The sequence below is a fragment of the Mesoplodon mirus genome (assembly GCF_964341445.2).
Source record: "Mesoplodon mirus genome assembly, chromosome: 3".
Lineage (NCBI taxonomy): Eukaryota > Metazoa > Chordata > Mammalia > Artiodactyla > Ziphiidae > Mesoplodon > Mesoplodon mirus.
The window spans coordinates 173,679,211-173,692,745 of record NC_138978.1 but is presented as its reverse complement, the minus strand read 5'-3'; the positions used below and the strand labels follow the sequence as shown (position 1 = coordinate 173,692,745).

The 13,535-nt window shown below is 35.7% G+C and overlaps 1 protein-coding gene across 7 annotated transcripts in view; it reads left to right on the top strand.

The window, feature by feature from the left end:
- The window catches only part of DCAF6 (DDB1 and CUL4 associated factor 6), a 165,587-nt gene that overhangs the window by 24,698 nt on the left and 127,354 nt on the right, over nt 1-13,535 (top strand). For all 7 annotated transcript variants that reach the window (XM_082614240.1, XM_082614239.1, XM_082614238.1 and 4 more), the window contains exon 3: nt 12,458-12,550. In XM_082614240.1, coding sequence (XP_082470366.1) covers nt 12,458-12,550 — 93 coding nt within the window. The remainder of the gene's footprint in view (nt 1-12,457; nt 12,551-13,535) is intronic.

Below are 13,535 nucleotides of genomic sequence, written 5' to 3'. Positions count from 1 at the left end.
TTGGCTATTGTAAATGGTGGTGCAGTGAACTTTGTGGTACATGAGTCTTTTTGAATTATGGTTTTCTCAGGGTATATGCCCAGTAGTGGGATTGCTGGGTCATTAGGTAGTTCTATTTTCAGTATTTTAAGGAACCTCCATACTGTTCTCCATAGTGGCTATATCAATGTACATTCCCACCAACAGTGCAGGAGGGTTCCCTTTTCTCCACACCCTCTCCAGCATTTATTGTTTGTAGATTTCTTGATGATGGCCATTCTGACCGGTGTGAGGTGATACCTCATTGTGGTTTTGATTTGCATTTCTCTAATTATTAGTGATGTTGAACGTCTTTTCATGTGTTTGTTGGCAATCTGTATGTCTACTTTGGAGAAATGTTTGTTTAGGTCTTCCACCCATTTTTGGATTGGGTTGTTTGTTCTTTTGTTACTGAGATGCATAAGCTGCTTGTATGTTTTGGAGATTAATCTTTTATCCATTGCTTTGTTTGCAAATATTTTCTCCAGTTCGGAGGTTTGTCTTTTTCTCTTGTTTATGTTTTCCTTTGCTGTGCAAAAGCTTTTAAGGTTCATTAGGTCCCACTTGTTTATTTTTGATTTTATTTCCGTTAATCTAAGAGGCGGGTCAAAAAGGATCTTGCTGTGATTTATGTCATAGAGTGTTCTGCCTATGTTTTCTTCTAAGAGTTTTATAGTGTCTGGTCTTACATTTAGGTCTTTAATCCATTTTGAGTTTATTTTTGTGTATGGTGTTAGGAAGTGTTCTAATTTCATTCTTTTACCTGTAGCTGTCCGGTTTTCCCAGCACCACTTATTGAAGAAGCTGTCTTTTCTCCATTGTATATTCTTGCCTCCTTTGTCAAAGGTAAGGTGACCATATGTGTGTGGGTTTATCTCTGGGCTTTCTATCCTATTCCATTGATTGATGTACTGTTTTTGTGCCAGTACCATACTGTCTTGATTACTGTAGCTTTGTAGTATAGTCTGAAGTCAGGGAGCCTGATTCCTTCAGCTCTGTTTTCTTTCTCAAGATTGCTTTGGCTATATGGGGTCTTTTGTGTTTCCATGCAAATTGTAAAATTTTTTATTCTAGTTCAGTGAAGAATGCCATTGGTAGTTTGATAGGGATTGCACTGAATCTATAGATTGCTTTGAGTAATATAGTCATTTTCACAATATTGATTCTTCTAATCCAAGAACATGGTATATCTTTCCATCTGTTTGTATGGTCTTTAATGTCTTTCATCAGTGTCTTATAGATTTCAGCATACAGGTCTTTTGCCTCCTTAGGTAGATTATTCCTAGGTATTTTATTCTTTTTGTTGCAGTGGTAAATGGGATTGTTTCCATAATTTCTGTTTCTAATTTTTCGTTTTTAGTGTGTAGGAATGCAACAGATTTCTGTGCATTAATTTTGTATCCTGCTACTTTACCAAATTCATTGATCAGCTCTAGTAGTTTTCTTGTGTCATCTTTAGGATTTTCTATGTATAGATCATGTCATCTGCAAACAGTGACACTTTTTCTTCTTTTCCAATTTAGATTCCTTTTATTTCTTCTCTGACTGCCATGGTTAATACTTCCAAAACTATGTTGAATAATAGTGGTGAAAGTGGGCAACCTTGTCTTGTTCCTGATCTTAGAGGAAATGCTTTCAGTTTTTCACCATTGAGAATGATGTTGGCTGTGAGTTTGTCATATATGGCTTTTATTATGTTGAGGTAGGTTCTCTCTATGCCCACTTTCTGGAGAGTTTTTATCACAAATGGGTGTTGAATTTTTTCAAAAGCTTTTTGTGCATCTATTGAGATGATCATATGGTTTTTATCCTTCAATTTGTTAATATGGTGTACCACATTGATTGTTTTGCATATAGTGAAGAATCCTTGAATTCCTGGGATAAACCCCACTTGATCATGGTGTATGATCCTTTTAATGTGCTGTTGGATTCTGTTTGCTAGTATTTTGTTGAGGATTTTTGCATCTGTGTTCGTCAGTGATATTGGCCTGTAGTTTTCTTTTTCTGTGATATCTTTGTCTGGTTTTGGTGTCAGGGTGATGGTGGCCTCATAGAATGAGTTTGGGAGTGTTCCTCCCTCTGCTGTATATTGGAAGAGTATTAGAAAGGTAGATGTTCACTCTTCTCTAAATGTTTGTTAGAATTCGCCTGTGAAGCCATGTGGCCCTGGGCTTTTTGTTTGTTGAAAGATTTTTAATCACAGTTTCAATTTCAGTGCTTGTGAATGGTCTGTTCATACTTTCTAGTCCTTCCTGGTTCAGTCTTGGAAGACTGTACTTTTCTAAGAATTTGTCCATTTCTTCCAGGTTGTCCGTTTTATTGGCATAGAGTTGCTTTTAGTAATCTGTCATGCTCCTTTGTATTTCTGCAGTGTCAGTTGTTACTTCTCCTTTTTCATTTCTGATTCTGTTGATTTGAGTCTTCTCCCTTTTTTCCTGATGAGTTTAATGGTTTATCAATTTTGTTTATCTTCTCTAAGAACCAGCTTTTAGTTTTATTGATCTTTGCTATTGTTTCCTTCATTTCTTTTTCATTTATTTCTGATCTGATCTTTATGATTTCTTTCCTTCTGCTAACTTAGGGGTTTTTTTTGTTCTTCTTTCTCTGATTGCTTTAAGGTGTAAGGTTAGGTTGTTTATTTGAGATTTTTCTTGTTTTTTGAGGTAGGATTGTATTGCTATAAACTTCCCTCTTAGAACTGCTTTTGCTGCATCCCATAGGTTTCAGGTCATTGTGTTTTCATTGTCATTTGTTTCTAGGTATTTATTTGATTTCTTCTTTGATTTCTTGTGTGATCTCTTAGTTGTTTAGTAGCATATTGTTTAACCTCCATATGTTTTCATTTTTACAGTTTTTTTTCCCTGTAATTGATGGCTAGTCTCATAGTGTTTTGGTCCAAAGAGGTACTTGATTGGCAGGCAGATTCTTAACCAGTGCACCATCAGGGAAGTCCCTGGAATCTGTATTCTGATCAACACTTTAGGTTATTTTAATCTAGGTGATCTGTGGATCATACTTTGGAAAACAGTGCTATGGCTACTAATTGAAAACATGAGACTAGAAAGAGCACATGGAAAGAAATTGCAAACTGAAAAAAGGGTCTAGGCCTTAACTCTAAGGATTCAAACATTTAAAACTTAAGCAAACAGGGGAAAAGTATCTAAAGTCCTATCCTCCAAAATGTTATCTTTTTCCTGTTCACAGTTGTGGTATTATAATTATGCTGTAAATACGCTTTAGGTATCAATATATGTTATTTATTTTAAACCTTAGCACCACTCTTGAGGTTCCCCTGATGCTCATGGTTAAAAATGGATCATAACAAAAAGAAATAGACATGTACTGCCCTTATTCTGTTCTTGTCCTCCTTAAGCCGCCTCTTTTAATCATGTTTTATTTCAGATCTTCTGGTAATTTCTTTCATTTCTGTGTGATAGTGTTATGTTGGTCTTTCTTGAAGTGTCAACTTTGGGTGTTGTCCATTGATTTCCTGCTATGATAGAAGAGGAATTAACTAATTTATACAGTTTTCTAAGATGTAGGCTTCTCAAAAATTTTGTTACTGTTCTCAGTCTCTCCAGCTGTCACTTTAATTTTAAACAACATACTTAAGCATCTTTTTGTTTTTCTGTCATTCATAGACAGTATTTCTTGAATCCCCATTCTGTAAAATATATTTAAGGCTTTCACCCTTCTTCCACCTTCCTATCTCTATTTCACACCCTTTTCAGCTATATATGCTTTTGTATTGTCAATGTTCATTTCATTTGCCTCCTGTTCTGTAGCCATTTTTATTTTCTGAAATTTGTCAATGTATTTATTCTAAAAGTCAAAATATAGTAAGCAGTGTTAATGTCTTATACATATGTATATGTCTTAGTTTTCGTTAAGCTCTTCACAATAGGGAGAGAATAGGAAGAAAATTATATAATATATCATCTGTTTTATAGATGAGCACACTCAGCTGCTCAAAACTCTCTAATGGGTTTCTGGCTTACGTATAGTAAGTCCAAAGACCTTATTGCTTCAGAGACCCTACGTGATTTGACACTTGCCTTCTTTTCCATTTCATCCCTTACTGTATTCCCTGTTATACGTATTTGTTTTAGTCATACTCATCTTTTTGCTGTTTCTTTAAATGCACCTAGTACACCTCTGTCTTACGCATTTTGTTTTTTGCCTAGAACTTTCTTCCTCACATATCTTTGAAGCTTACCTCGTTATTTCATTTAGCTCTGTTAACCTATCAGAGACGCTTTTCCTGACCACCCTAATAGCTCCCCACTCCTCATCAGTATCTTCCTCTTTTTTCTGTTTTTTTTCCACCATAATACGGACATTATAATTATACATTTATTTATTTGTTCATAGTCTGCACACCTGCCTCCCTCTACTCTAGCACTCTGGTCACCAAATATATCTTCATAAATTTATTTTCTTTGTCTAGTGTCGAGGGGAGCGCCTACCACTTATTTGGCACTTATGACGTGTTTATCGAAGAGACAAAAGCATGTGTTACGTATTGGATTTTATGTCTTTCTTTAAGGAACTAAGGCCAAGTCTTTCTCCTTACTCAAAGGAGAATTTTCTAGTTTTAATTTCAGATGGATTCTTGCATAATGTATAACTGCCTTTGTATTCTGAAGTTTTTACAAGCTGTGGATTCTGTATCTTTCCAGTTTTGAATTTACTTTCAGGTTTTACTGAGTATTTTCTCAAATATTTTTCTAAGGATGAGTGGAACATAAACTTTTCTTACAAGCTTAAAGATATCTTTTCTGCTTGCATACTAAAAAAATTTTTGTCCTTATTTTTATTTTGCATTTTTTAAAACAGGTGATGCCTTCTCATGGTACAAAAATAAACTATATAAAAAATACACATTGAGGGACTTCCCTGGTGGTCCAGTGGTTAAGAATCCAACTTCTGATGCATGGGATGTGGGTTTGATCCCTGGTAGGGGGACTAAGATCCCACATGCCATGGGGCAACTAAGCCCACGTGCCACAACTACTGAGCCCACGCGCTGTAGAGCCCGTGTGCTACAACTAGAAAGCCTGCATGCTGCAACTACTGAGCCCACGTGCCACAACTAGCGAGCCTGTGCACCACAACTACTGAGCCTGTGTGCTCTAGAGCCTGCACGCCACAACTAGAGAGAAGCCCGTGCGCCACAATGAAAGATCCTGTGTACCACAATGAAGATCTTGCATTCCGCAACTAAGACCAAACACAGCCAAAATAAATACAATAAATTAACAACAAAAAAGTATACATTGGGAAGTGTGGCTTTCACTCCTGTTCCTGTCTTCCCCATTTTTTTCTGTTCTCTAAAACACATAACCACTTGTTTTAGTTTCATGGGTATCCTTCTACTCTATTTTTCCCCCATCTTTATTGATAATGTACATATATAAATGTATAAGTTTAATGTGTAAAATGTAATGATTTGATACACATATATATTGCAAAATGATTACCACAATAAGCTTAGTTAACACATTTATCACTTCACATAATTTCCATTTTGTTGTTGTTGTGGTGGTGGTGGTGGTGGTGAGAACATTTAGGATTTACTTTCTTAGCATCTTTCAAGTATACAGCACAGTATTGCTACCTGTAAACACCATGCTGTACATTAGATCCCAGAACTTACTCACCTTATAACTGGTAGTTTATACTTGTTGAACATCTCATTTCCTCCACCTTCCAGCCTCTGGCAACTACCAGTCTACTCTCTGTTTCTATGAGTTGAGCGTGCTTAGATTCCACATATAAGTGATATCATACAGTATTTGTCATTCTTTATCTCACCCTCAGCATTCATCCACATCGTTGCAAACGTCAGGATTTCCTTCAATTTTATGGCTGAAGAATATTCCATTGTGTGCATGGGTGTGTGTGTTTATCATATTTATCCATTCATCCATTGACAAATACCTAGGTTCTTTTCGTGTCTTGGGTATTGTAAATAACGACACAATGAATGTGGGGTACCGCAGATATCTCTTCAAGATAATATTTTAATTTCCTTCAAATATATACCCAAAATTGGGATTGCTGGATTATATGGTAGTTCTAGTTTAAATTTTTTGAGGAACCTCCATAGTGTTTCCCGTAGTTGCTGTATTTCCCTTCCCACCAGTGGTGCACAAGGGTTCCCTTTTCTCCACGTCCTTACCAGCACTTCTTATCTCTTATATTTTTGATAATAGCCATTCTAATAGGTCTGAGATGGTATCTCATTGTGTTTTTTTTTTGTTGTTGTTGTCCATGCTGTGCAGCTCGTGGGATTGAACCTGGGCCACAGCAGTGAAAGCACCGAGTTCTGACTACTGGACTTCCAGGGTCCTCCCTCATTTGTGGCTTTGATTTGCATTTTTCTGATGATTAGTGATGTTGAGCACTGTTTCATGTACTTTTTGGCCATTTGTATGTCTTCTTTAGAAAAATGTTTTTCAGGTCTTTGCCCATTTTTAAATTAGACTATTTGGAGTTTTTTTGCGATTGAGTTGTATGAGTTCCTTGTATATTTTGGATGCTAATCCCTTATCAAATGTAAGGTTTGCATATATTTTTCTTCTCTTCTGTAGTTTGCCTCTTAATTTTGTTGGTTGTTTCTGTTGCTGTACAGAGCTTTTAAGTTTGATGTAGTATCACTTGTTGATTTTTGCTTTTGTTACTTGTGTTTTTGCTGTTATGTCCAAAAAATCATTGCCAAGATCAAAGTCGGGGAGCTTTTCACTATGTTTTTTTCTAGGAATTTTATCGCCTTCAAGTCTTATCTTAAGGCTTTAATCCATTTCAAGTTAATTTTATTTATTCTGCATGTGAACATCCAGTTTTCCCAACAACATTTAGTGAAGAGACTGTTCTTTCCCCATTGGGTAGTCTTTGCTCCTTTGTTGTAAATTGATTGACCAAATATGCATGGGTTATTTTCTGGGCTCTCTATTCTGTTTCATTGAACTGTGTGTCTGTTCCTAAGCCAATACCATACTGTTTTGATTAACATAACTTTGTAGTATAGTTTGAAGTCAAGAAGTTTGATGCCTTCAGCTTTGTTTTTCGTTTTCAATATTGCTCTGGCTATTTGGGGTCTTTTGTTGTTCCATACAAATTTTTTTTTTAAAGATTTCTTTATTGAAAACTTTAACTATGCTAATATGTGTTGTGAATGATCATAAGATACATTTAACATACAGTGTTTCCCATACTTAGTTTTCCCCACGGCTCTTCCTTTGGTAAGCATCTCCTGGAAGTATGGTTGCTCACAACACACTTTTGGAAAAGCAAAATTAATCTCGCTGTCAGGGCAGGTGTTTCAGTTGATTGTTTTTACCCAAATGAAGGCTGTAGATTTTCTCCTGATGAGGTTCTTTGATTAGCCTTCACCAGCTTGCCATAATGATTTCTATTTTATATGTATATATGTCAATCCCAATCTCCTAGTTCATCCCACCATACCCCCCTGAACATCCCCCCTTGGTGTCCATATGTTTGTTCTCTACATCTGTGTCTCTATTTTTGCCTTGCAAGCTGGTTCACCTGTACTGTTTTTCTAGATTCCACATACATGCGTTAATATATATTTGTTTTTCTCTTTCTGACTTACTTCACTCTGTATGACAGTCTCTGGGTCCATCCACGCCTCTACAAATGACCCAATTTCGTTCTTTTTTATGGCTGAGTAATATTCCATTGTATATATATACCACATCTTCTTTATCCATTCGTCTGTCGATGGGCATTTAGGTTGCTTCCATGACCTGGCTGTTGTAAATAGTGCTTCAGTGAACATTGTGGTGCATTTGTCTTTTTGAAATATGATTTTCCCTGGGTACATGCCCAGTAGTGGGATTGCTGGATCATATGGTAATTCGATTTTTAGTTTTTTAAGGAACTGCCATACTGTTCTCCATAGTGGCTGTATCAATTTACATACCCACCAACAGTGCCGGAGGGTTCTCTTTTCTCCACACCGTCTCCAGCATTTGTTGTTTGTAGATTTTCTGATGATGCCCATTCTAACCGGTGTGAGGTGATACCTCATTGTAGTTTTGATTTGCATTTCTCTAATAATTCATGATATTGAGCAGCTTTTCATGTGTCTCTTGGCCATCTGTATGTCTTCTTTGGAGAAATGTCTATTTAGGTCTTCTGCCCATTTTTGGATTGGGTTGTTTATTTTTTTAATATTGAGTTGCATGAGCTTTTTATATATTTTGGAGATTAATCCTTTGTCTGTTGATTTGTTTGCAAATATTTTCTCCCATTCTGAGAGTTGTCTTTTCATCTTTTTTATAGTTTTCCTTTGCTGTGCAAAAGCTTTTAAGTTTCATTAGGTCCCATTTATTTTTGTTTTTATTTCCATCACTCTAGGAGGTGGGTCAAAAAAGATCTTGCTGTGATTTATGTCAAAGAGTGTTTTTCCGATGTTTTCCTCTAAGAGTTTTATAGCGTCTGGTCTTACGTTTAGGTCTTTAATCCATTTTGAGTTTATTTTTGTGTATGGTGTTAGGGAGTGTTCTAATTTCATTCCTTTCCATATAGCTGTCCAGTTTTCCCAGCACCACTTATTGAAGAGACCTTTTTTTCTCCATTGTATATCCTTGCCTCCTTTGTCATAGATTAGTTGACCATATGTGTGTGGGTTTATCTCTGGGCTTTCTGTCCTGTTCCATTGATCTATATTTCTGTTTTTGTTCCAGTGCCATATTGTCTTGATTACTGTAGCTTTGTAGTATAGTATGAGGTGAGGGAGTATGATTCCTCTAGTTCTATTTTTTTCCCTCAAGATTGCTTTAGCTATTCGGGGTCTTTTGTGTCTCCATACAAATTTTAAGATTTTTTGTTCTAGTTCTGTAAAAAATGCCATTGGTAATTTGATAGGGATTGCATTGAATCTGCAGATTGCTTTGAGTAATATAGTCATTTTCACAATATTGGTTCTTCCAATCCAAGAACATGGTATATCTCTCCGTTTGTGTCATCTTTGATTTCTTTCATCAGTGTCTGAGAGTGTTCTAAGTACAGGTCTTTTACCTCCTTAGGTAGGTTTATTCCTAGGTATTTTATTCTTTTGTGGCAGTGGTGAATGGGAGTGTTTCCTTAATTTCTCTTTCAGATTTTTCATCATTAGTGTCTAGGAATGCAAGAGATTTTTGTGCATTAATTTTGTATCCCAACACTTTACCAGATTCATTGATTAGCTCTAGTAGTTTTATGGTGGCATCTTTAGGATTATCTATATTTAGTATCATCTCATCTGCAAACAGTGACAGTCTTACTACTTCTTTTCCAATTTGCATTCCTTTTCTTTCTTTTTCTTCTCTCATTGCCATGGCTAGGACTTTCAAAACTGTGTTGAATAATACTGGCGAGAGTGAACATCCTTGTTTTCTTCCTGATCTTAGAGGAAATGCTTTCAATCTTTCACCATTGAGAATGATGTTGGCTGTGGGTTTGTCGTATATGGCCTTTATTATGTTGAGGTAGTTTCCCTGTATGCCCACTTTCTGGAGAGTTTTTATCATAAATGGGTGTTGAATTTTGTCAAAAGCTTTTTCTGCATCTACTGAGATGATCATATGGTTTTTGTTTTTTGTTTTTGTTTATTTTTTGCATTACACGGGCCTCTCACTGTTGTGGCCTCTCCTATTGCGGAGCACAGGCTCCGGATGCGCAGACTCAGCGCCATGGCTCACGGGCCCAGCCACTCCGCGGCATGTGGGATCATCCCAGACCGGGGCACGAACCTGTGTCCCCTGCATCAGCAGGCGGGCTCTCAACCACTGCGCCACCAGGGAACCCCGATCATATGGTTTTTATTCTTCAGTTTGTTAATATGGTGTATCACATCGATTGATTTGCATATATCAAAGAATCCTTGCATCCCTGGGATAAATTCCACTTGATCATGGTGTATGATCCTTTCAGTGTGTTGTTGGATTCTGTTTCCTAGTATTTTGTTGAGGATTCTTGCATCTATGTTCATCAGTGATATTGGTCTGTAATATTTTTTGTAGTATCTTTGTCTTGTTTTGGTATCAGTGTGATGGTGGCCTCGTAGAATGAGTTTGGGAGTGTTCCTTCTTCTGCAGTTTTTTTGGAAGAGTTGAGAAGGATGAGTGTTAGCTCTTCTCTGAATGTTTGAGAGAATTCTGTGAAGGGGTCTGGTCCTGGACTTTTGTGTGTTTGAAGATTTTTCATCACAGTTTCAGTTTCAGTGCTTGTTATTGATCAGTTCATATTTTCTATTTCTTCCTCGTTCAGTCTTGGAAGGTTATACCTTTCTAATAATTCGTCTGTTTCTTCCAGGTTGTCCATTTTATTGGCATACATTGCTTATAGTAGCCTCTTATGATGCTTTGTATTTCTGTGGTGTCCGTTGTAACTTCTCCTTTTTCATTTCTAATTTTATTGATTTGAGTCCTGCTAAATGTTTTTCAATTTTGTTTATATTCTCAAAAAAACAGCTTTTAGGTTTATTGATCCTTGCTATTGTTTTCTTTGTTTCTATTTCATTTATTTCTGCTCCGATCTTTATGATTTCTTTCCTTCTACTAACTTTGGGTTTTGTTTGTTCTTCTTTCTCTGGTTCCTTTAAGTGTAAGGTTAGATTGTTTATTTGAGATTTTCTTGTTTCTTGAGGTAGCATTGTATTGCTATAAAGTTCCCTCTTAGAACTGGGTTTACTGCATCCCATAGGTTTTGGATCATTGTGTTTTTGTTGTCATTTGTCTCTAGGTATTTTTTATTTTCCTCTTTGATTTCTTCAGTGATCTCTTGGTTATTTAGCAACATTGTTTAGCGTCCATATGATTGTGTTTTTTACATTTTTTCCCTGTCATTTATTTCTAATCTCATAGTGTTATGGTTTGAAAAGATGCTTGATATGATTTCAGTTTTCTTAAATTTACCAAGACTTGATTTGTAACTGAAAATGTGATCTATCCTGGAGAATATTCCACATGCACTTGCGAAGAAAGTGGAATGTCCTATAAATATCAGTTAAGTCTATCTAATGTGTCATTTAAAGCTTGTGTTTCCTTATTTATTGTCATTTTGGATGACTTGTCCATTGGGAAAGTGGAGTGTTGAAGTCCCCTACTATTACTGTGTTACTGTCAGTTTCCCCTTTTATAGTTGTTAGCGTTTGACTTACATATTGAGGTGCTCCTATGTTGGGTGCATAAATATTTACAATTGTTATATCTTCTTCTTGGATTGATCCCTTGATCATTATGTTGTGTCCTTCCTTGCCTCCTTTAGTAGTCTTTATTTTAAAGTCTATTTTTACTTTTATGAATATTGCTACTCCAACTTTCTTTTGATTTCCATTTGGATGGAATATCTTTTTCCATTTTTCCATCCCCTTACTTTCAGTCTGTGTGTATCCCTAGGTATGAAGTGGGTCTCTTGTACATAGCATATATATGGGTCTTGTGTTTTTATCCATTCAGCGAGCCTGTGTCTTTTGGTTGGAGCATTTAATCCATTCACATTTAAGGTAATTATACATATGTATGTTCCTGTTACCATTTTCTTAATTGTCTTGGGTTTGTTTTTGTAGGTCCTTTTCTTCTCTTGTGTTTCCCACGTAGAGAGGTTCCTTTAGCATTTGTTGTAGAGCTGCTTTGGTGGTGCTGAATTCACTTGGGTTTTGCTTGTTTGTAAAGCTTTTGATTTCTCTTTTGAATCTGAATGAGATCCTTGCTGGGTAGAGTAATCTTGGTTTTAGGTTCTTCCGTTTCATCACTTTAAATATATCGTGCCAGTCCCTTCTGGCTTGTGGAATTTCTGCTGAGAAATCAGCTGTTAATCTTATGGGAGTTGTAGGTTATTTGTCATTTTTCCCTTGTTGCTTTTAATAATTTTTTTTTCTTTAATTTTTGTCAGTTTGATTACTGTGTGTCTTGGCATGTTTCTGCTTGGGTTTATCCTGCCTGGGACTCTCTGCACTTCCTGGACTTGGGTGGCTATTTCCTTTCCAATGTTAGGGAAGTTTTCGACTATAACCTCTTGAAATATTTTCTCGGGTCCTTTCTCTCTCGTCTTTGTGGACTCAATTCCATTCCACTGATTGATATGTCTATGATCATGACAGTACCACACAGCCTTGGTTACTGTAGCTCTGTAGTAAGTTTTTCTAATTCCTTTTTAGGTGACTTGGTTTTATGTCTCTGGGTATAAAATGGACTAATTAAAATAAATTTAAATAAAACTTAAGAAAGACTCATATTTCATTGTGAATTTATAGAACATTGTGCTTGCCAAATGGCACTCAGTATGTATTTTCACTAAGTAAACTTGTAAATACTATTTACCATAGACATAACGTCATTAGTGATATAAATTTTGAACCATCAGCTAAGTGAAGATGGCATACTTATTTTACTTTCAGTCTGCTTAAATTTCTTTTTTGCTTTCTTTTTAGGTTAATACGATCTGTTGGAATGAGACTGGAGAATATATTTTATCTGGCTCAGATGACACCAAGTTAGTAATTAGTAATCCTTACAGCAGAAAGGTAAAGTGGTTTTAAAATTCTACAACTTAATGAGAGAAAAAAAAAATCAAGAAGCTAGAAATCAAGAAATAGTGAATAATCATGGAGTGGGCATTTGTGAAGAATATCCCTATTTTTCTAAAGTTATATAATTTGGAAGTTATCACATGCAAGTTCCTTAGTTTCTTTAGGAAAACATTAGATTTCATTCAGCCTTTTGACTCTAGAAAATTTAAATATGCTTCATTTTATGCATGTGGATAAAATTGCCAAAAGTGACATTATCTCAATAAGCCATTCTTTGGGGGAAAAATGTGATTTTTTTTCTTTTATGCTCACAGAATCTAATCTTCAGCCAAGCAGTTTAAGAAACTGAATTTTATCAGTTTACAAACAGTGGCTAGGTTCTAATGAAATGCTTCATAACATCCAATTCAGTAAACTGGGATATCATATTGAGTTTTAATTTGGATTATGTGCTGATTTTTATTGGCCCTTCTTCTGACTTTATAAGAGTAAGTATACAAATACTTTTATATGAGTGAGAATACTGTAGATTGGCAGACTGAAGTCATATTTAATATTAGCAATCTTACAGAATAACGTGTTCATGTATTTTTTGTTTTTCTACATTTAAATAGTTAAGATATTTAAATAAATGTTTGTGGTTCTTCAGCCTAAAAAATGGTTTGTATGGAGGCTATCCTTGATTAAAGGACAGGTCATAGTTTTATTTCAGAGATAGCTTTACTTAATTCTCCTGACTTAGCAGAGGGGAGCTTGATGTTTCAGAATCCTCCTTGTCTTAGCTCTGCAATTACTCAGAGAACCTTCCTGGAATAATGTATATGTGGAATGCTTTTTGATAATCACTATCAGAATTTTAATGTTTAAAGTATTTAAATCACTCATCTAGATACCAATGGAATATTTTTTTGTTTTGAAAAGATGCAGAGCTTTACCCTTTAAAAAATTTATTTATTTATTTATTTATTTAGCTGCATCA